Source organism: Capricornis sumatraensis, chromosome 6 (genome assembly GCF_032405125.1).
Source record: "Capricornis sumatraensis isolate serow.1 chromosome 6, serow.2, whole genome shotgun sequence".
Lineage (NCBI taxonomy): Eukaryota > Metazoa > Chordata > Mammalia > Artiodactyla > Bovidae > Capricornis > Capricornis sumatraensis.
In genome coordinates, this window is record NC_091074.1 from 85401801 (window position 1) to 85425612 (window position 23812).

The 23812-nt window shown below is 40.9% G+C and overlaps 1 protein-coding gene across 1 annotated transcript in view; it reads right to left on the reverse strand.

The window, feature by feature from the left end:
* The window catches only part of RASEF (RAS and EF-hand domain containing), an 84331-nt gene that overhangs the window by 35912 nt on the left and 24607 nt on the right, over window positions 1-23812 (reverse strand). Inside the window, exons 2-6 of the mRNA XM_068974191.1 lie at window positions 16220-16366; window positions 13370-13460; window positions 7531-7626; window positions 2216-2293; window positions 14-129 (exon numbers count right to left, since the gene is read on the reverse strand). Coding sequence (XP_068830292.1) covers window positions 14-129; window positions 2216-2293; window positions 7531-7626; window positions 13370-13460; window positions 16220-16366 — 528 coding nt within the window. The remainder of the gene's footprint in view (window positions 1-13; window positions 130-2215; window positions 2294-7530; window positions 7627-13369; window positions 13461-16219; window positions 16367-23812) is intronic.

Genomic DNA, 23812 nt, shown 5'->3' on the forward strand with positions numbered 1-23812 from the left:
TGAAGTTTCATACCTTTCAGAATTCAGACTCTGATCAGCATAATCACTTTTCAAAGAATCTAATTCACTCTGAAGAAAGGCTATGTTTGTCTGCGCTTCTAAAAGATCTTTCTTAACTTTCTGATTTTCCTAGAGGAAAGGAACAGTGCAGGTCATTAGACTCAGAGTTTCTTCCACCGGGAGACGTGAAGTCAAGTACAGTGTAACTTTCCCACATGTCACTCTCACCCCTCCACAGTCTTCAAACCTTGGTGTTCAAATAACTAATTATCAATTCAAGGTAATTTTAAATTTTAATAAAGTATTAAAATGTCAAAACTAAATCCTCAAAGTTGTTGTTGTTCTTCTTCTTTTTAAATACTTGGGCATTTGGTGCAAAACTACAACAGTAAGAGTGTATCACGAGGATACTTTAACATGTCATTGGTAAAACAATGGAGACCAAACATTTAAACATCTGCTTTACTTAATGAGAGCTGTGGAATTACTGATAGTGTGTGGAATTGACAGTATCTATTACCAGGCAGACGGGCTACTTTTCATAATAAATCCTATCACCTAACATTGTTAAGTTTTACACTTAAAAATAAGCCTGTGCAGTTAGGGAATTTCTATATTTTTCTTAAAAACAAAAGAACAAAAAAAAATCACTGGAAGTTTCTGGTTAAATATGGTAGACTGGGCACATGAATTAGTCTTCTTTCCCTTTTGAGACCCTATTAACATGAAATACCAAAGGCAATAAACTAATAAAAGAATGGAAGAGGGGCCAGTCAACAGTCAAGTGATCTAAAAACATTGCTGGAAAAAGGAAACTGGATGGCAATGCACTGACAAAGGGAAGAAAGAAGGGGAAAATGAGGTCCAGATGATAGGTGTTGAAGGTTCTGCTGTAGAGCGGAGACAATTAATTGGTCAGACAGAAGCCCAGAGAATGAGAAGAGGGCTGAAAACAGAGAGTAAAATTGTATATTAAGTCATGCTGCCTCTCAAGCCCATACCTGCTCTTACTCTAGGAAAGAAGAGCAGAAAGCCAGAGCTGATTCCAAAGGCAACAAGTTATTTAAAAATAACTGAATGATTCCCCAAAGGAAAGCTAAGGCTTCTCTTTGTACATATCCGTACCTCATGCATATGATAACTGGGGTTCCATGTCTGACAGCCAGCTTTACATACAGAGCTTCAAGGAGACTGTCTTTCAGAAGAGAGGCCCTGAGGTAAACAGAGATATTTGCCTAGCTGCACAGGAATCATGCATTGGCTACCTGAAATGGTCAGAAATTCCAAGGTGACATTTGGGTAGCAAATTTAAAAAGCAATCAATCCAATAAGAATTGAAATCTCCTGGACTCCAAAACTTCTCCAATATTTTCAGGAGAAGAAAAAACAAATTCCATGTACTGGAAAGAATAGATAGAAGTTGCAAGGTATCAGGGATATGAAGATGACAGAGTTTCTCTTTATAAGTAGCCAAAAACCCCACCAAGAGAGTCCAAGAGAAGTAAGCAACTCTTTAAAGTCATGATTCAAGCACAAAACCAACTAAGGGGTAGCAAAATCTGGTACTGGTAGTGCATAAATGGATCCTAACTGCAAACCTGGGGGACCTTCTCTTTTTGAGTGGCACAGGGATAATAAGTGGAGAGAAATAAATACAATTCTAGCTCATTCATGCTCACTTCTTGGCTCTGCAGGGGAGACTATTTAGATTTATAATAAAGGAAATATTCATTATTGGCTTTCAGTATTTGAGTCAACCTGGAAACTAAAGAAAATGAAGATGATGAAACAGATATAGATATTATCAGTTCTGGCAACAGAAATACTAGAGATATTGTCAGCAGAAGATGGAAAGGGACAGCAAGAGGAAGGATAGGGCAGTAAGACCTCATCTTACAAAGCTAGGGAAACAGATCTGAGTTGATGTTATATGAATGCAGGGGTTAACTAATAAATGTTTAAAGGCCACATAATCATTGCTCTGAGTAAAAAATAAATAAAAGCATTTACAATAGGTATTAGGTAATAGATTGAGGGAAAAGTCTGCCAAAATTGTAACACCTTTAGTCAGAAGTATTTCAAAGACTCTCTAACTGTAGTATTAATTTCTCTTTAAGTTTTTATTCCTGGAACACTGAAATCATAGCATGATTTTATTTAAGAAACAGTAGTCTAACAGGAAATACATTACTGAAAATGAAAAGGTAATTCTTACCATTGATAAGTCATAAATTTGTTTCTTTAATGCAGCCACATCTTGTTTCTGACTTATGTGTTTTGATTGTTCTTCTAGCTGAAAAAGCAAGTAAAAGTTGAGCATTTACAAACTCACTTTTAGTTGGTTCCATTAAGTTTAGGAATATATTCACATTCAGATATGGGAATTCTAAACATCTTCAATTTTGAACATTATACAACCATATAAGTCATTAAATGTAATCCATAAGAATTTGAAATTTTGCTTTAAATAATTAAAATCTTTGAAATGGGGGTTTATTTATTTTTGCCAGGTCCTACTTAAAAATTTTATTTATTTTAATTGGAGGCTAATTACTTTACAATATTGTGGTAGTTTTTGCCATACATTGACATGAATCAGCCATGGGTGTACATGTGTCCCCCTGTTCTGAACCCCCTCCCACCTCCCTCCCCATCCCATCTCTCTGGGTTGTCCCAGTGCATCGGCTTTGAGTGCCCTGTTTCATGCATCAAACTTGGACTGGTCATCTATTTCACATTTGGTAATATACGTGTTTCAATGCTATTCTTTCAAATCATCACACACTTGCCTTCTCCCAGAGTCCAAAACTCTGTTCTTTATATCTATGTCTCTTTTGCTGTCTTGCATATAGGGTCGTCATTACCATCTTTCTAAATCCCATATATATGCGATAATATACTGTATTGGTGTTTTTCTTTCTGATTTACTTTACTCTGTATAAGAGGCTCCAATTTCATCCACCTCATTAGAAATGACTCAAATCTGTTCTTTTAATAGCTGAGTCATTGTGTATATGTACCACAACTGTCTTATCCATTCATCTGCTGATAGACATCTAGGTTGCTTCCATGTCTTAGCTATTGTAAACAGTGTTGTGATGAACACTGGGGTACATGTGTCTCTTTCAACTCTGGTTTCTTTGGTGTGTATGCCCAGCAGTGGGATTGCTGGGTCATATGGCAGTTCTATTTCCAGTTTTTAAAGGAATCTGCACACTGTTCTCCATAGTGGCTGTACTAGTTTGCATTCCCACCAACAGTATAAGAGGGTTCCCTTTTCTCCACACCCTCTCCAGCATTTATTGTTTGTAGACTTTTGGATAGCAGCTATTCTGATCAGCGTGAGATGGTACCTCATTGTGGTTTTGATTTGCATTTCTCTGATAATGAGTGATGTTGAGCATCTTTTCATGTGTTTGTTAGCTAACTGTATGTCTTCTTTGGAGAAATGTCTGTTTAGTTCTTTGGCCCATTTTTTTGATTGGGTCGTTTATTTTTCTTGTATTGAGCTGCATGAGCTGCTTGTGTATTTTTGAGATTAATTCTCTGTCAGTTGCTTCATTTGCTATTATTTTCTCCCATTCTGAAGGCTGTCATTTCATCTTGCTTATAGTTTCCTTTGTTGTGCAAAAGCTTTTAAGTTTAATTAAGTCCCATTTGTTTATTTTTGCTTTTATTTCATTTACTCTGGGAGGTGGGTCCTAGAGGATCCTGCTGTGATTTATGTCAGAGAGTGTTCTGCCTATTTTCCTCTAGGAGTTTTATAGTTTCTGGTCTTACATTTAGATCTTCAATCCATTTTGAGCTTATTTTTGTGTGTGGTATTAAAAACTGTTTTAGTTTCATTCTTTTACAAGTGGTTAACCAGTTTTCTCAGCAACACTTGTTAAAGAGATTGTCTTTTCTCCATTGTATATTCTTGCCTCTTTTGGCAAAAACAAAGGTGTCCATAGGTTTGTGGATTTATATCTGGGCTTTCTATTTTGTTCCATTGATCTATATTTCTGTCTTTGTGCCAATACCATACTGTCTTGATGACTGTAGCTTTGTAGTAACTTTGAAGTCAGGCAGGTTGATTCCTCCAGTGCCATTCTTCTTTTTCAAGATTGCTTTGGCTATTCGAGGTTTTTTGTGTTTAAATACAAATTGTGAAATTATTTGTTTTAGTTCTGTGAAAAATACCATTGGTAGCTTGATAGGGAGTGCATTGAATATATAGATTGCTTTGGATAGTATACGTATTTTCACTATATTGATTCTTCCAATCCATGAACATGGTATGTTTCTCCATCTATTTGTGTCCTCTTTGATTTCTATCATCAGTGTTTTATAGTTTTCTATATATAAGTCTTTTGTTCCTTTAGGTAGATATACTTCTAAGTATTTTATTCTTTTCATTGCAATGGTGAATGGAATTGTTCTCTTAATCTATTATGGGCAGTGTGGGGTCAATTCAGTTTAAGATAGTTCCTTGTTCCAGCTTGTACTTGTTCTCAAGGTCTATAGTCCCCCTCCAATGCACAGTCAATGTTAACTACAGGGTTTAATCTGTTGCACCTGTCACTTCCAGAGCAGTTCCCTCTTGTCTGTTTATTTTGCAAGTCTCTTCAATGTCTAATTTCTGCCCTGACACAAGGGGGTAAGGGGGTCACTTATTTAGGCTCACTTGTTCAGTTGTGCTGTGGGGAGGGAGGGACACTGCAAACAAATATTGCTGGTGTGTGTGGGGAGTGCCTGCAGTGTATGGACCACACTGGCTCTGCCACAGCTCAAGGTAGCATGTGCTTCCCAGGTCTATACTGCTCAGGCTCCAGGGTGCTCTGCAAGGGCATTGTCTGAAGTGGGCCCTATATTTCATACGTTTCCCAGGTCTAAGTCCATCAGGTTCTCGTGTACTCTGCAAGGGCATAGACATGGATTGGTGTGCATTTTGCACCCTTCCCAGGTCCGAGCAATTCAGGTGATCAGGTGCTTGGTGAGAGCACTGTCCTGGGGGACTGTGTATCTTAATCACCTCCCTGGTCCCAGACACTCAGGGTGCTTTGCGAGAGCACCATCTCAGATGTGCCATGTGTCTCCTCTGGGGAGCTGATCTCAGGCTGCAACCCTCCTGGCAGATGTCAATCCTGTCCATCCAGGATCCCATGAAGACATGGTTAGCAACTAGAAGCATGCTCACAGTTTGGTGGAAGATGCTGTCTCTGGGGCTGAGATTGTAGCAGCCCCTTGCCTTCCGGCTCTGGCTGTCACATGCCTGCCTCCAGGAGGGTGGGGCGAAGGGGCTTGTGTGCAGTCAGCTAGCTCTCTTTTGGTATTCATTCAATCCATTGTTTTGTGAGTGGGCTAGGCTGAACATTAGAGCTTTTGCGGGAAAGTTCTCTTTTTTTTCTCTCTCTCTGGTGATCCCACAGTTCAGGTTGCTCACTTCACGTTAGCTTCTTCAGATTGCCCTCAGGCATTCAGACTCAGTCCTTAATTTAAGCACTGATGATACAGCCTGCATCTGTTTGCCCAGTGCCCCACTCACTGGTGGTGGATGCAGGTGTCTGGGCTACTTCTCCACTGGCAGTTGAGGTTAGGCTTTGAACAAGCTATTAAACCTGGAACTCAATGTCCTCAGTGGTAAAAGTGGGAAACTTATACTTTCCTCAGAAAAAGTTTGAGAATTCGATTTTCTTAAATAATGAAGAGGTTAATAAGCTACACAGTCAATAAAACATCAGTTATTATGGTTAGACAGGACAGTTTATTATTAATCCCATTTTACAGATGAGAAGCTAACCATCAGAATCATGAAGCCAATTGTCCTAGGTGTTACAGGAAGGAATTGGCACAGCCTCGATAAAGACTCAGGTCTCATCACTCCTGACTCTTACTGTTCAGTGCCTTTTTGGTCTTTATCATTATGTTGTATGAGGGCAAGAAATTCTTGTGTCTCCTCTTTTTTTATTAAAATATTTATTTATTTATTTTTGGATGCGTCAGGTCTTAGCTGTGCATGTGGGATCTTTGTTGTGGTGGGTAGGCTCCAGAGTGCTTGGACTCAGCAGTTGCAGCCTGCATGTTTAGTTGCCCCATGGCATGTGGGATCTTAGTTCCCTGACCAGGGACTGAACACGTGTCCCCTGCAATGGCAGACAGATTCTTAACCACTGGACCACCAGTGAAGTCCCTCTGTGTCTCCTCTTGCAAACTTTATCTTAGTATAATGATTTGGGATGACATGGAAATAAGTAAGGACAGGGACTAGGAGAATCTATGACTCTAGCATAAAGCAAAGGATTGGTCCATTCAAATTCTGTAATACAAGTATTGTATTATGGTCTAATGACCTCTGGAAATCACATATAAGGTTGACATTGATAATACTTTTCCAAGAACAATGCTGGGGAGAATTCTTAATATGTCAGAGGTTTAAATTACAATAACCCACAAAATACATTTGTCACTTAATCTCATTCAGTATGAGCACTGAAAGGAGCATTAAAGGTTATCGTATGACCAATAAGAGAAGCAAAGTGATGTGGCCACATTCACGGTGCCACTTGCAGGGACGACTATTTTTTAAGTACCTGTTTTCATTTTAGCTAAGATATTTCTATTAGTTATGGAGACAATCCACATGCAGGAAGTGAATCCAATACTTTGCTGGAGAAAATGTATATCAGCAGGTGAGAGCCTATTTATTTTAAGCAAGACTTCCCAAACTGCATTCAGTGACGTCAACTTGGCGGCTTGAAATTGGTAATGGTGGAAATATTTATACTACAGAAATTGGCAAATATCAGAAATCCTCCTTCTTTCCTCCCCTTTCCAGAGCCTGCTTTTTTTTTTTTTCAGGCTGTGCCAGGTATGGCATGTGGGATCTTACCCCCATCAGGGATCTAACCCACAACCCCTGCAAGGGAAGCTCAGAGTACTAACCACTGGACCACAGGGGAATTCCTCCAGAGCCTGTTGTTAAACACCTACCAGCACACCACACAGTAAAATGGACCCTAATCTTTAGAAAACAAATAGAACAAAGGCCAAAACCAATCACACCTTTAGTTTCACTTCAACAGGTTCTCTCCCACCCTGCACTCTGATCAGGGGTCCTCTAGATCTGGAACTTGCTACAGAGAAGAGAAATATTCATTTCATTTAATAAATTTCCAGTGAATACATGTAACCTGTAGTAAGCTGGTGAAGGACTACATGACCAGGAAAGACTGTTGCTGCTGTCATGAGAAGACAGTCCACCAGACACATGAGACTCAAGGGCACTTGGTAAAGACATGGAAAGAAAACTGAGGTTTGATGGACAACTGTTCAAGGGATCAGAAATCTCCATTAGATCTATGCAAAAGATATGCTGCCCTTAGAAAAAGAAATGAGGCCTTTAAAAAAATTCTTGCCAAGGAGTCCAATTTGATTCTGATATCTGATCCATCCACAGCTTCAATATGATTCCCTATGTTTTTAGTTGCTAAAAATTTAGACACACTGAGATACTGAAGTTATCCCTCAGTTGAGCTGCCCTATACCTACCTTCTTGAGTTTCTTTATCGTCACCTGTAGGTCTCCCACTTCTGTTTCATATTGACGCCTGAGGTCACTCAGGGCTTCCTCAGCTTTGCGTTTTTCCTGGAAAAAAAACCCCCACACAAAACAAAACCAATTTGTTGATTTAAATAGGCTCTTCAAAATACTATAGGTGAGAAACATTTTGTGTCAAACCAAGAGAGTTGGACTATAAAGAAAGCTGAGTGCCAAAGAATTGATGCTTTTGAACTGTGGTGTTTGAGAAGACTCTTGAGAATCCCTTGGACTGCAAGGAGATCCAGCCAATCCATCCTAAAGGAAATCAGTCCTGAATGTTCATTGGAAGGACCGATGTTGAAGCTGAAACTCTAATACTTTGGCTGCCTGATGCGAAGAGCAGACTCATTGGAAAAGACCCTGATGCTGGGAAAGACTGAAGGCTGGAGGAGAAGGGGACAACAGAGGATGAGATGGTTGTATGGCATCACCGACTCAATGGACAAGAGTTTGAGTAAACTCCGGGCATTGGTGACGGACAGGGAGGCCTGGTGTGCTGCAGTCCATGGGGTTGCAAAGAGTCAGACACAACTGAGCAACTGAACTGAACTGAACTGAAGGCTGATCCCAAATCTTCTACACAGACATGGTGAGAAGGCATAAGGGAAGTAACCAAACTTAAGATGCCCAGCACTTCCAGAATGGAAACCTACAAGAGTGAAGGAACTGCAGAATCCTACAACCTATATAAACACATTACCTGGGGTGACACCTCTAAGGCCACTACTTGATTGTGATAGAGGGCTGTAGCACATCGATTAACTAGCTAATTAAATACTGCTATGTTTAATGAAAAGCTCTGGCTCAGCCAAAGGCCCCATCACTTGCCTGAGTCCCATCATGTTATCAGGACTCGAAGACCTGGTGTGTTCACTGTTTTTCCAAGGCTTCCCTGGTGGCTCAGATGGTAAATAATCCACCTGCAATGCAGGAGATCCAGGTTCAATCCCTGGGTTGGGAAGATCCTCTGAAGGAGGGCATGGCTACCTATTTCAGTATTCTTGCCTGGAGAATCTCATGGATAGAGGAGCCTGGTGGGCTACAGTTCATGGGGGACACAAAAGAGCTGGATACAGCTGAGTGACTAACACTACTACTATATCTTCAGTTCAGTTCAGTCGTGCAGTCGTGTCCAGCTCTTTGCGACCCCATGAATCACAGCACGCCAGGCCTCCCTGTCCATCACCAACTCCCAGAGTTCACTCAGACTCATGTCCATCGAGTCAGTGATGCCATCCAGCCATCTCATCCTCTGTCGTCCCCTTCTCCTCCTGCCCCCAATCCCTCCCAGCATCAGAGTCTTTTCCAATGAGTCAACTCTTTGCATCAGGTGACCAAAGTACTGGAGTTTCATCTTTAGCATCATTCCTTCCAAAGAAATCCCAGGGTTGATCTCCTTCAGAATGGACTGGTTGGATCTCTTTGCAGTCCAAGGGACTCTCTAGAGTCTTCTCCAACACCACAGTTCAAAAGCATCAATTCTTCGGCACTCAGCCTTCTTCACAGTCCAACTCTCACATCCATACATGACCACAGGAAAAACCATAGCCTTGACTAGACGGACCTTAGTCGGCAAAGTAATGTCTCTATTTTTGAATATACTATCTAAGTTGGTCATAACTTTTCTTGCAAGGAGTAAGCGTCTTTTAATTTTATGGCTGCAGTCACCATCTGCAGTGATTTTGGAGCCCCAAAAAATAAAGTCTGACACTGTTTCCACTGTTTCCCTTATCTAAATACAAATCACACCAACTGCAAATTTCCATGCAAAGTGCTGCTTACAGGCTGGTACTTCTCATATGTATTGCCCCTGGTACAGAGAATGGCAAAAGGGCACCCTTGGAGGTCAGGGGCTGTAGCTCTCATGAGCCTAAATAGCTCTTAATTTTCTTTTTCTCTTAACATATTATGGAATTTTATATCCTGTGTTCTGTATTCCAGTAAAGTTTTAAGTTTATAATGTAAAACTGAGTGTAATAAGACCTAAATAAACAGAGAATATATTAAGTATGTGGATCATTCATTATTATTAAGATGCCAGTTCTCCTCCAATTGATCTATAGATGCAATGAAGTCCAGCCGAACCCCAGCAGAGTTTTGTTTTTTTTTTAAACTGACAACCTGAGTCTTGGAGAAGGAAATGTCAACCCATTCCAGTATTCTTGCTTGGAGAATTCCATCGACAGAGGAGCCTGGAAGGCTACGGTCCGTGGGGTTGCAAAGAGTTGGACACAACTTAGCAACTAAACAACAAACAACAACCTGATTCTATGGAAATTGAGGACCTAAAATAGAAACTTTAAAAAAGAACAAAGTTGAAGAATTAATTTTACTTGATTTCAAGAGTTATTTATGAAGCAACAGTCATCAAGACAATGCAATACCAGCATTGTTGCCATTGTTGTTCAGTCGCCGAGTCGTGTCCAACTCTTTGTGACCCCATGGAACAGAATGGAAAGCCCAGAAATAAACTCAACACAGATAAAGAAAAATGATTTTGGACAAAGTGCAAAGGCAGTTCAACCAAGAACAGACAGTATTTTCAACAAATGGGCTGAAACAATTAGACATGCACATGCAAAAAAATACAAACTTTGATCCATGCCTTGCAAAATGGATCCTAAATATGAAACCTAAAACAATAAAACTCAGAAGAAACATGGGAGAAAAATCATTGCAACCTTGGGTTAGGCAAAGATTTCTTAAATATCAAAAGCAGGATACATGAAAGAAAAAACTGACAAACTGCACTGAAAAAAACCCAAAAAATGTCTACTCTTTTAGAGACACTGTTAGGAGAATGCAAAGATAAGTCACAGTCAGGGAGGAAATATTTACAGATAAGAATATATAAACAACTCCTAAAACTCAATAATAAGAAAACAACCAGGGACTTCCCTGGTTCCCAGGGGTTAGCACTTCATGCTTCCACTGTGAGGGGAACAGAGTTGATCCTTGGTTGGGGATTTAAGAACCCACACATTTTGCCCTGTGGTGTGGCAAAAAAAAAAAAAAAAAAGAAAGAAAAAAGAAGGCAACCAAACGGAGTTTTAAAAATGAACAAAGGATTCTGACAGATGCTTCACTGGAGAAGATACCAAACGGCTCTGACAAGGAGGGGCTGAGAGGCAGGCATGACACAGGGGCATGGAAACCAGTAGTATGCGAATGTAACCATTATCTTGACAGTGATGGCGGTTCCTCAGTATATACACAAATCTCATCATATTCTACTCCTTGAGTATATACAGTTTATTGTCTGCCCATTACACCTCCATAAAGCTGTTAGAGCATTTATTTTTTAAAAACTCTAATTGACACAATGGGCTAAACACTACCTGTGCAAGAGCAGTCAAGATCAGGAGGAGGTGAATGTGGCTGGAGGACTATGGCAGGGCACTGGGGAGAAGGGAAGGCTTTCTCTGAGCTTTGCAAAATTTAGGAAAGTGGAAAGGAGTCATCAAGGCCAAGAAAACAGCTGGAGTGAAAGCACAGTAATGAGCCGTGGAGAGCCAGGCGAGACATGCTTAGTAGAGGTAAGTTACGGAAAGTCTTCAATCAGCCTAGACATGTTATTCCAGACAGACTAGGAGACCGGGACAGACTAACAAATAGGTTTCATCCCACCATCAAATGTGCTCTGCTGGCAGCATGTGCTGAGGTTTTCAGATACTGTGTCTGTGCAGTGACTCACTGGCTGCTTATGCCATTTCTGTGGGACACAGCAATGCTGCTGTGGATGCCACGTATGCACCACCCCTGTACCAGAGCCAAGGAAAGCGAGGAAGATGTTATAATGAACAAAACATGAAGTTATAACAGGTGGTCTGTGGTCAGGTATCCACTGTGTGCTAGTGTGTGCTTAGTCATGTCTGACTGTTTGCAACTCTGTGGACTGTAGCCCACCAAGCTCCTCTGTCCACAGAATTTTCCAGACAGGAATACTGGAGCAGGTTGCCATTTCCTACTCCAGGGGAGTTTCCCACCCAGGGATCAAACCAGCATCTCTTCTGTCTCCTGTACTGGCAGGAGGATTCTTTACCACTGTGCCACCTGGGAAGCCTGGGTATCCATTACCAACAACCAATTTGGGAAATGCTTAGCTGGATGAGGCAGAGATTTATTGCAGAACAAAACATGTGCTTGATATGTGCAATGAATGAATGAGTGCAGATTAAATGGCTGGAGAGGGGAAAGGCAGAAAAATTAGGATGTTATTGTTTTTAGACTAGAAAGATAAAGGGCTAACAAAAGAATGAGATAACCATTACATTAACCCTGGACCATGGACTCTGAGCCATTTACATGACATGATATCCAAACAGTTATTAAACACGTTATTAAGAGATAAGAGAACAAAGAGACCTGAAGGCATATATGTGGTAAAGCAAAGAAAGCAAGGTGAAGAATCTGAAAGGTCATAAGGTATGCAGAGCAATGGGAAGAGGAGAATGGTAACAGCCATGGTGCCCCTACCACGCCTCAGCACTAGGCTAGGCATGCATATAGACCATCAGGCTCCACCCTCCTTAAAGCAGGTTGGTGGCTTATCCTATCTAAAGTTGGAACAACAAAGGCTCAGAGGTCAGGTGATTTTTCCAGTGCCACTTAACTGAGATGGGGCAGAGCCAGAAGGCAAACTAAGCCCTGCGGTTTAGTTGCTAAGTCCTGTCCGACTCTTGTGACCCCTGGACTGTAGCCCACCAGGCTCCTCTGTCCATGGGATTCTCCAGGCAAGAATACTGGAGTGGGTTGCCATGCATTCCTCCAGGGGATCTTCCCAGCTTAGGAATCGAACCCAGATCTCCTCTATTGCAGGTCTATCAGAGGCCAATAACCAGGCCTTTCTCACTCAATTTTTTCCTTCTCAGAGTTAATGGGGAAAATAAACAGAAAAAAGAGAATGTTCAACCTAACATTAGCTACTCAAAAGAAATATGTCTCTTTTCTGTTTTCAGTAAACATTAATCACTCAAATATACTTTATTTTTTTATTTTTTTTTTATTTTTTTAATTTTAAAATCTTTAATTCTTACATGTGTTCCCAAACATGAACCCCCCTCCCACCTCCCTCCCCATAATCAAATATACTTTATAACGAAGAAAGACAATTATTTCTCCTATGGAAGTCACTAAAGGTAACACCCAACTTCCAACTATGAGAGTTCCTGTACTGATAAATAAAAGCATATCCCACCGTAATAGAGTGTTTTAACTTCATTGTAATCTAGATTTATTTACTTTATATTATTTATTTATTTGACTGCCCCAGGTCTTAGTTGCAGCATGTGGAATCTAGTTCCCTGCCCAGGGATCAAACCTGGACCCTCTATATTGGAAGCTTGTAGCCTTAGTCACTGGACCCCAGCCATGTCCTTGTAATTTAGATTTAAAGCAGCAGTGGCCATGGGCTAAGAGACAGCGGTATTAAGGGTGAAGCCAACCTCCTCTAAGAAGATGGGTTCGGCCTTCTCTTTTAGGCCTCAGCTCTCCCGTCCCCTGTTCAAGGAGGCCCCTGACCTCCAAGTGTGAAGCAGCCTGTCTACCACACATGATATTTCTTGACTGAGCTTGTTGCCATCTGAAATTAGCCCCTGTATTTGACTGCTTATTTTCTCTCTGTCTCTTTTTCCTTCATCTATCCCCCTCAAAATCAGCACCAACAAAGCCCTTGTTGAGAGTGCCTGTGGCAAGCTGGATGTGCTGTACCCAGAGAATGCCCCGTGCCCTGTACATAAAAGGTAGTCCAAGGATTCATCGCATAAACAGGCCAGGCCCACAAACTCACATCTTTCCGTGTCTTGTGTTCTGCAGCCTGAATCCTCTGATCCATTTCCTCTTCCAGCTCACTCAGCTGCATGGCTGCCTTGTCCTGGGCTCTGAAATTCAAGAGGGTACGCACCTTTTCATTATACTCTTGGCCTTGCAGCATGAAGAGAAAATTCTGACCTCAGCTACTTCAAGCTATTTTACAGATGAGAAACCTACCATTTAAAACAATATTCCCCATTCCTTCCACATAATACAGTTAGACTGGCAATTTGACCAGCTGGGTGTAAAGGGACATTGAAACTAGATATTAAATAAATGGAACAGAATAGATTAAATGGTATCAAACTATACTGTAACAAAGAACAGAGAAAGATACCAGATTACTGAGAGGCTCTCAGTAAATTCTGAAAATTTTTTTTGCTGCTGAGCCACAACACTGAAAATCTTTTTGCTGCTGAGCTAAAACACTGGATAAAAAAAAAAAAAAACCCTCCATGGATACATACAATTCTGAAATTTTATTACATGAAACACACAATGCTATATGCTATAGTTAAGTGGGAAAAAAGATCTCAAAAATTATTTCTAGTCAGTTTCCTAAAGTTTTGCAATGTAGATATTGTTGCCCTTTAGAAAATTCCTATTTCTTTTATGAATATAATATATCTTATTTCTATGGTGGCAGAGCATACTGAACTGCTAGAAAGTTAGAAACAGGAAAATTTCTTTGAGATGATGTTCAGATAGTTTTATTTAATAATTGTCCAGTATGAAGACATCTGTCACTTTACAATAATTGAGGCTTCAGATTAAGCCCTAAATTTTATTTTTGTTCGATCTCAGCTCGATGTCCAATTATCTAAATTTCCACATGCATATGTCTTGTCTACTCAACTAGATTGTGACTTGAAAGCAGCCACCATGAGACTTAGAGTCAATTTACTTGCCCCAATGATATGGTGTTGATAAAAGGAGAAACAGGATTCAGTAGAAGGCCTTTGTCTTCCAGTCTAATGGCTTCCACCACACCATGCTACCTGCTTTTAATTCATTTACTCCCTCTCATACAACTTGCTCATTAGTTTAATTTCTACAGAAGGTTCCAAACAAGCATTGATGGGTGAAGGGAAGACCCTAAAGTAAAATTCTGGGTGACTTATCCCTGTTTTCGGCTCCCGTTACCTTCCTCCTCACCTTACAGCCCGCTGAGGTTATGTTAGCCAAGTCTGGACTGTCATCTAGTTTCAGTCTGTTTAAAACACTTGCTATTTCAAAAGCAGGCACCATGTATCTCCACAGAAACTGTCAGGCTTTATTGGTCAGCTCTGGGGCTGTCAGCAGCTAAGCCACATGCTTGTTTCTCCCTTTATATGTTCATTTTCCTCAGCCATTTCTTCTAGACACCCAGTGCCAAACATCTGGGCATTCAGGACTGCTCTCGAATGTGTCCTCTCTGCCTTCTTCACTTCTGAAAAACTCTGTTTTTCTTTCTTTCATTTTTTTTTTGGAGGGTTAAATCAGGGTAATCTATAATGACACACTGTTTGCCCCAGTAAGACTCAGTCAGTCAGTTTAGTCGCTCAGTCGTGTCCGACTCTTTGTGACCCCATGGCAGTAAGACTCACTCCCAGTAATGTGTCCAGCATGTTGGGGACGCGCACTTTACCCTTCGTCCAGGGCTCCTGCTAGGACACTGGGGATCCCTTCTTCAGATGCAAGGGTGGAGTGAAAAGCCTGAGGCCCTCTCCCAACCCAAAACACATGAGGGCGGATGGTCCTTAGTCAAGAAGCTAAGAGAATGTTTACAGGAGTCACCTAAACACCTCAGTGAGGTTTCTGTCAGCTCAGTGAAGTGGCCTTTAAGAGGCCTTGTGTTTAGACCAGAGCCTGACTTCGGATCCCACGCACAGAAGTAGAGGGGAGAGACGCATCAAGAGTTCCACTCCCTCCACAGTGGACAGCAGCCTGGCTGGGAAGGAGAACAGAGGGGAGAGAACGCCATTCTTTCTTCCCGATGGGTTTACACAGGACTATCCTTACAGGCCACCTGTGTGAATGTGTATATCTATGTGTGTCTCATGTATCTGTGTGGGTACATATATATACAGGGAGTGAGTGTGTTTTCACTGATGTTTGGGTTGTAAAATATAAATTATATTTATATTGCAAATATAAATTTTTCTTTGGCACTGTATTGCTGTTAAAACCATTAAAAAAAGTCTGTGTGAGCCAGCTGTGGCTTTCTCATAAACTGTCTGATGAGAGTCAGGGGCTAGAGGTTTTCAGACTTTCAGTTTAAGCTGGTGAGGAGGGCTAGAGAGAGGGAAAGGAGCACTGCTGAGCACTCACCACATGGTAAGCCCAGTGCCAAGGGCATCACCCATGACTCACCCATGAAGTCTCCACACCCTGAGGAGGTGAAAATTTATAGCCTCACTTTGCAGCTGCAGAACCTGAGACTAAGGGAGAGAAGTAGTCCACCCAGAGTCACTCCCCTGTCAGTGACAAGGTCAGGCTTCAAATAGAGTCTCTGCCTGCCTCTCTCTGGATGAAAAGTTTCCTGTAGGTTTCAAGTGGCTGGATATAAGATAATGAAACTCTTTGAACAGTTCCATATGGATCACAGCCCTTGAAAGGTTTATATGACAGGATCATGGGGACATGCTGATGGACTGCTGGCTGACACTACAAAGTACTGCCAGACTCAGCTTCCCTCGTGCTGGCTTAGTTCAGAAGGCTCCTGATTCCTCAGGTTTGGGTAGTCCCCCCGTATCATAACATGATAATGTGTTTCATCTTGTGCCACTCGGTCAGAGAGCCAGTTAAAGGACCCCTTCTGCCATGGAGAGAGGAAAGACTTTAATACCTCTTCACTGCAATGGCCAGGTTTTCCATTTCTGTGCTCTGAAGTTTGATCTCACGGATAAAGTTCTTTATAACATGTTCATATGGTTGAATCAGTCTTGGCTCCACGAGGTTGATGTTTTGATACAAGGTACTAACTTGTTCTTTTCTGTCCAAAAAAATTAAATTAAAAATTAAATAAAACCAAGTAAAAAAATTCAAATTTTCAGAATATGTTTCAAAAAGAGATATTTAAGAACCAAGGAAGAAAAATGTAACAACAAAATGACCAGAATGGAGGGAAAACAGAAGTCAGAGATGCTAATGCATTATTCTACATATTATTATTATTTTTTAACAGTGAACAGCAACTTCATTTTTTCCTGGCTTTATTATGATTGACAAACAAAAATTGTATATATTTAGGTTGTACAATATGATTATAAAAGGTGTACAATGTGTACAAAGTGGTGATTTAATATCAGAAGATGGAGGCCTTCTTCACAGGTCTGATAGGGAAGGATATTTTTTGTCACTGCTGGCTATTTCCTTTCTTTTACACATAGATTTATAGAAAAAAATTAGGCAACCAACTAATTACTTATAACATGTTCCACCAACCCCTATAAGACGTATTTCAGACTTTATGATCTTAATAGTACATATACCTATAATTGTATAGTCAGTTAAAAATTATTTCATTTATTTATATGTGAGAATCCTCATACCTGTTATTATTTGTAAAAGCCAAATATTTTGGGATCATTTCAAAAGAAAACCTGGCAAGACTGGGCAGCTGACCTGCTAGGGAACAAAGGACTGAGTCAGTGAGGCTAGTGGTGTCCTTGACCCAAGTCTGGGAGCTCACATGCTGAGAGATACTGAGGCAAGACCATATGAAGACACGGTTAGACGGCCAGTGACAAGCCAAGGGGAGAGGCTCTCACCTGCAACCCTCCAATACCTTGATCTTAAACTTCCAGCCTTCAGAATTGTGCGAAAATAAATCTCTCTTGTTTAGGCCACCCAGTCAGAAATATCTGCTATCAGAAATACCTAGGCAACCATAGCAAACAGTGAAAGTTTCCAAGGTCATATACTGATTGAATGGTGGAGTTGGGATTCAAACTCAATTTGATACTACAGATCACAAGGCCAACCATTACATTATATTGCTTCCTAGTGGTGTCAAACATCTGAAACTTGGCAGAAGAAATGGGATTCAAACTCATTCCAATAACTATGAAACACTGCAAAGTGTCAGGTATACATTAACCCAAAGCTTAGTTAAGCATGGCCCTGAGGTGTGTCCATGTAGTTATAAACTCTCCAAGGGTTTGCTCTTAAAAATAAACTGCTTGATGTATGTAAAGGCCAATTATGATCCAAAAGAATGGCTCATGTGAATTATTATTAATAAATCTGCAGGAATATGTCAATTTATTTGGTGATACGAGGTACTCATTCCTATCAGAGCTGAGTACAAACACTGCCCACAGTAGTAAGCCTTACATTAAAGGGCAGCAAAAAAAAAAAAAGAAAAAAAAGTCTACTTTTAGACTGTCCCGTACTTTAATGGATCACTAACTTCTTTACCTTTTTTCGTGTACTGACTACCAGTGGTATACAAAGCATAAAAACTTTCTTGTTAATAGGAACCTGCCTGTGAAAGATGGCCATTAAGATGGTGCTCTGTAACAACCTAGAGGGGTGGGATGGGGAAGGAGGTTCAAGAGGGAGGGGACATATGTATACCTATGGCTGATTCATGTTGATGTATGGCAGAAACCATCACAATATTGTAATTATTCTCCAGTTAAAAATAAAATAAAAAAATAGTCACCAAGAGTCCTTATCTCTTGGCTAACTGTACAGCAATAAAATGTTCAGAAGTAGATGTCTCATAAAATTCCCTGAATTTCTGAAAATTTCTAAAATAAGAAAGAAGCATAATGTATGTACATTCTCTTGGGTCCTTTGCTGGTTCTGTTATTATACAGAATGTCAGGAATAGTTTACAGTGAAGGGTACAAATAGGTTAATTGTAGGAAATGTCTGCCATTAGCAGGAAATATGTTACATGGTTAACTGTGATCTACCCTGCTTTTTTTTGTTTGTTTTCTTTAATCGATTAATTTAATTGGAAACTAATTACTTTACAATATTGTAGTGGCTTTTGCCATACATTGACATGAATCAGCCATGGGTGTACATGTGTTCCCCATCCTGAACCCCCCTCCCCCCTCCCTCCCCATCCCATCCCTCAGGGTCATCCCAGTGCACCATCCCTGAGCACCCTGCCTCATGCATCGAACCTGGACTGGTGATCTATTTCAGTTCTAATGAGGTGGATGAAAGTGGAGCCTATTATACAGAGTGAAGTAAGTCAGAAAAACACCAATACAGTATATTAATGCACAGATATGGAATTTAGAAAGATGGTAACGTTGACCCTGCTTCTTTTTATAGGGGAGAACTGATTCTTCAGCACCCTAGGCAGGTATGCTGGAGCCATGTGACTAGTTGTGGCCCATGGAATGGGAACAGAAATGATGTGTTTGCCACTTCTGCGCTTGGCTGCTAAAACCCTTTGTAAAATGCTAGCTCGAAGCTAGCTGATATTCATGCTCATTATCTCTTTCTTGTATCTATTTCGCTTGCACTCTCACACCCCTGCTCTCTCTCCTCCCCACCCCCACCACTACCTGTCTCCTCCTCTGCCTCTCTCCTCCTTTCCTCACCCTCGCAGCTGAAGTGAAAATCTCCAGCATGGCCAAACACGTGATGAAATGTGTTTGGATCACCACGTTGAAAGACATTGCCTGACTACATCAATCTTCCCAACATGAGAGAAAGAAGTTAGTATTTTGTAGAGCTTAAGACTTGGAAGTTCTTTGTAAAAGTCAACTTGGACTTAAAAAGTTGGCATTACACTTTCCTATTTTGTTTTTTTTTTAATCATCATCTTCCAGATTAAAGTACCTTCTTCCTTCCTTCCTTGATAGCTTCATATTAACTAAACAATAAAACTTCTATGACGAAGGTAAATCTTTACTGCCACCATCTACTCTCTTTCAACGGAATAAAAGACTATTCTGAAGCATATATATAGTGAAGCAGACATTTATTAAGCTCCTAGTATATGCAGTCCTGGGGTGATCTCAGCATTTACATGTACTAGTCACTTAACGTTCATGACAACCCTATGAAGATGTTATCACTGGTATGCTATTCACCACAGAGGAAAGGAGATAAGTACCGTGCTGGTCTCAGAGCCAGGATTCCAATTCACCCCATCTGGCTCCAGAGTCTAGCTCTCAGGCAAGAACTAGCTCTAGGCCTAGAGTAAGCACTAATGTGCTGTTCAAGGGTCCGAAGGGCATACTTCCAACAAAAAAAAATTGACGTACCAAGATGCTTTGAAAATTATTTTAGAGGAAGATAAGTATTACTACTATAAGGACCATCTATATTACAAAGGGACTCCTTTAAAGAATGAAGGCATGACTAAGACTAAGATGAGATAATCTTATCAATTCTTATTTACCTAAAGCTATTTGGGGAAAGCACTACTGCACACTTCCAACTCCCCCTCCTTTTGCCCGCTTGCTTCATCTAGTCCATATCTGTGAAACTAGAGAACCACTGGGATTATGCCAAGAGACTGGAATGCAGTGCAGTTGGAGATTTTCACACCTGATGCAAAAAACAAAACAAAAACAAAAAATACTTTATCTGAACAAAAGATGATACCTGGTCCCTCTATGTAAGACCCTGTACAGGCAGCTAAACACCTACAGATTCTTCAGCTCAACAGGCTGGGTGCCACTGCTTGGTGCCAAGACAGGCTTTTGTTCTGCTTCCAAGAGGACAGGAGTCACCAGCCTCTCCCAGTGTCCTCACTCCTGACGTCAAAGGTTAGACAAGCAGACCACACGACAGTGTACACACAGCTCTTGTCTTCTCCTGGCCCTGACCCAGGGTGGTACCTCTGGGTGCTAAGAAGGGTGCCCAGTAGTGACAAGGCTCTGAACATTCTGAATTCATTAAATCCAGGGTTAAATCATATGATTCATTAAATCATATAAGACAACTGGGCTTGGATTCACAAACACTGTGTAGACCTGTTTACAGGTGTACTGGACAAATACTGGGTAAAAATTCAGGGTTGGGTTGTATGCGTTAGTCAGCCAAGACGAAAAACAGTTTTTTCTTCTGTTCATAGAGAGTTACTCATACCAAAAATTATCTAATTTAAATGTTAAGGAAAGAGATCAAATGAAGTGAGAAAAACATGCTCTGGATTACCAACTGGTTTTAGATGTCTAAAATCTGAGCCTTTTCATCTTCTTGTTTGATAAATTATAAGACTCTGTATAAAAGAGTGCTAGAGGCAAACTGCTGATGAAAAAGTCACAACTTAAAAATGTAAAATTATCCCTGGAAAATAGACATTGCAAATTGTAAATATTTCCATTAAAGCTGAGAGGGAAATTATCTGAAGTTAGGAGAAAAAAATAGGTATCATTAAGATGGGTAAAAAAAATTTAAAGGTCACACACTTTCACAGGATTAATGTTTTGCATATTTAATATGTTAATATTACATATTAACATAGCACATATTTGTCTGTGTTTATATATTGGTAATGTAGTAGGGCCTCAGATGGTGAAGAATCTGCTTGCAATGCAGGACACCTGGGTTTGATTCCTGGCTTGGGAAGATCCCCTGGAGTAGGGCATGGCAACCCACTCCAGTATTCTTGCCTGGAGAATCCCATGGACAGAGGAGCCTGGTGGGCTACATATAGTCCATGGGGTCACACAGAGTTGGACAAGACTGAGCAACTAACACACAATGTAGTAAGGCCAGTATTTAGAAAGCCTGGGCCCCTTTAGTGTCAGGACAATCCTGGGGATTATAGTCAAGTACAGGCAACAACACTCCAGGCTAAAGAACATGGTGAACCAGTAAGGTGGGTAGGAAAATTTGCCCCCTAGATTCCATGTCTTGCTGTTTTAAGCACTGAAATAGAGAGCTAAACTACTTATTTAAACTATAAGTTATATATATTTAAAACTTTAAATGACTTTCTGTAGACAAAAGCAAAGAGTATTCATGCCAATGTCTGTATCATTCTACATTCAGTTTAGTTGCTCAGTCGTGTCCGACTCTGCGACCCCATGAACTGCAGCACATCAGGCCTCCCCTGTAATCATTCTACATTAGGGATGGCTGGAAGACTGATGCTATGACCCTAACATCTGAGCATGCGAAATGAAATACCCACACAATCCAAAGGGCACTATGTTAGATCCTAGAAATAAAATGCTAAGTAACAGACTGAGTACCTTCCCTTATGGGGCTCACAATGAAGATTAAGTATAAGATGCTCTGACAGCCCAGAGCAGGTGAACGAGACCAAGCCTTGGGGGATGATGACCTGAAACATGACTAAATGTGAATGAGGCAGAAGCGGGGTATGGGTAACCTCTCCCAGGAACCAATAACCATAGGCTGAGGGGTTTGGAAGCAAGGGAGGGGCCAGCAGAAGTCTCCTGTAAGTGGAAGAGGCTGGGGAGCTTGGAGTGGGGGAGGGGCCAGCAGCATTAGGTTGGGAGAGGTATTAACAGGAGCAAGGTAACTGTACAGAGCCTGAAAGCATGATAAAGATAAGGCATGCAAGGAAGCAGTTATCTTGAGAGGGTGGTAAGACACTGGAAGGTTTAAAGGAAGAGATGACATGATCAAGTTTATATCTTAACTATTCCCACCTTCACAAAGTTCTGGCTGAAGCAGAGAATTAAGCAAAGGATTGTGAAACAAGTTTACAGATACAAAGGTAAACCTCAGTCTATTGTAATTTAATCCAGCAATGTGGGGCCTCAGCAATTTTCATGAGCTTCTATTTTCCTTTATTATGCTGCTGCTACTGCTGCTAAGTCACTTCAGTCATGTCCGACTCTATGTGACCCCATAGAGTCAGCCCACCAGGCTCCCTCGTCCCTGGGATTCTCCAGGCAAGAACACTGGAGTGGGTTGCCATTTCCTTCAATGTATGAAAGTGAAAAGTGAAAGTGAAGTCGCTCAGTCGTGTCTGACCCTTAGCGACCCCATGGACTACAGCCTACCAGGCTCCTCCATCCATGGGATTTTCCAGGCAAGAGTACTGGAGTGGGGTGCCATTGCCTTCTCCGTTCCTTTATTATAGAACATGTAAAATTATAGACAACTAAATGGCAGAAAGTGGAGAAGAACTAAACAGCCTCTTGATGAAAGTGAAAGAGGAGACTGAAAAAGTTGGCTTAAAGCTCAACATTCAGAAAATTAAGTTCATGGCATCCGGTCCCATCACTTCATGGCAGATAGATGGGGAAACAGTGGAAACAGTGGAAACAGTGGCTGACTTTATTTTTCTGGGCTCCAAAATCACTGCAGATGATGATTGCAGCCATTAAATTAAAAGACACTTACTCCTTGGAAGGAAAGTTATGACCAACCTAGACAGCATATTAAAAAGCTTTGCCGACTAAGGTCCATCTAGTCAAGGCTATGGTTTTTCCAGTAGTCATGTTTGGATGTGAGAGTTGGACTATAAAGAAAACTGAGCGCCGAAGAATTGATGCTTCTGAACTGTGGTGTTGGAGAAGACTCTTGAGAATCCGTTGGGACTGGAAGGAGATCCAACCAGTCCATCCTAAGGGAGATCAGTCCTGGATGTTCATTGGAAGGACCAATGTTGAAGCTGAAACTCCAATACTTTGGCCACCTGATGTGAAGAGCGGACTCACTGGAAAAAGATACCGATGCTGGGAAAGATTGAGGGCAGGACGAGAAGGAGACAACAGAGGATGAGACGGTTGGATGGCATCATCGACTCAATGGACATGGGTTTGGGTGGACTCTGGGAGTTGGTGATGGACAGGGAGGCCTGGCATGCTGCGGTTCATGGGGTCGCAAAGGGTTGGACATGACTGAGCAACTGAACTGAACTGAAAATCTGACTGTATAGACAAACTCATCAGTGGAACAGAAGAGACAGCCCAGAAGTAGACCCACGTAAGTACAGTCAACTGAACTTTGACAAAGGAGCAAGGAGAACACAATGAAGCAAAGACAGTCTTTCAACAAATCATGCTGGTATAACTGGATATCCACATGAAAAATCATGAACCTAGATACAGATTTTATGATCTTCATAAAAACTACCTTAAAGTGGATCACAGATCTGAATGTAAACTGCAAAGTTGTCATACTCTTAGAAGAGAAGCCTAGGAGAAAATCAGAATAGGCTTGGATATAGCAATGCCATTTTAGATTAATACCAAAGGCATCATCCAAGAAAGACGTAATCAATAACCTAGGCTTCATTAAAATAAACAGCTCTGCAAAAGACAATGTCAAGAGAATGAGAGGATAAGTCAAAAGCTGGGAGAATATATTTGTAAAATAAACATCTGATAAAGGACTGCTAACCAATATATAAAAAGAACTCTTAAAACTCAATAACAAGAAAAATGACCTGATTATAAAATTGATCAAAGACCTGAATTGATATCTCATCAAAGAAGATATACAGATGGCTAATGAATATGAAAAAGATACTCTACATCAT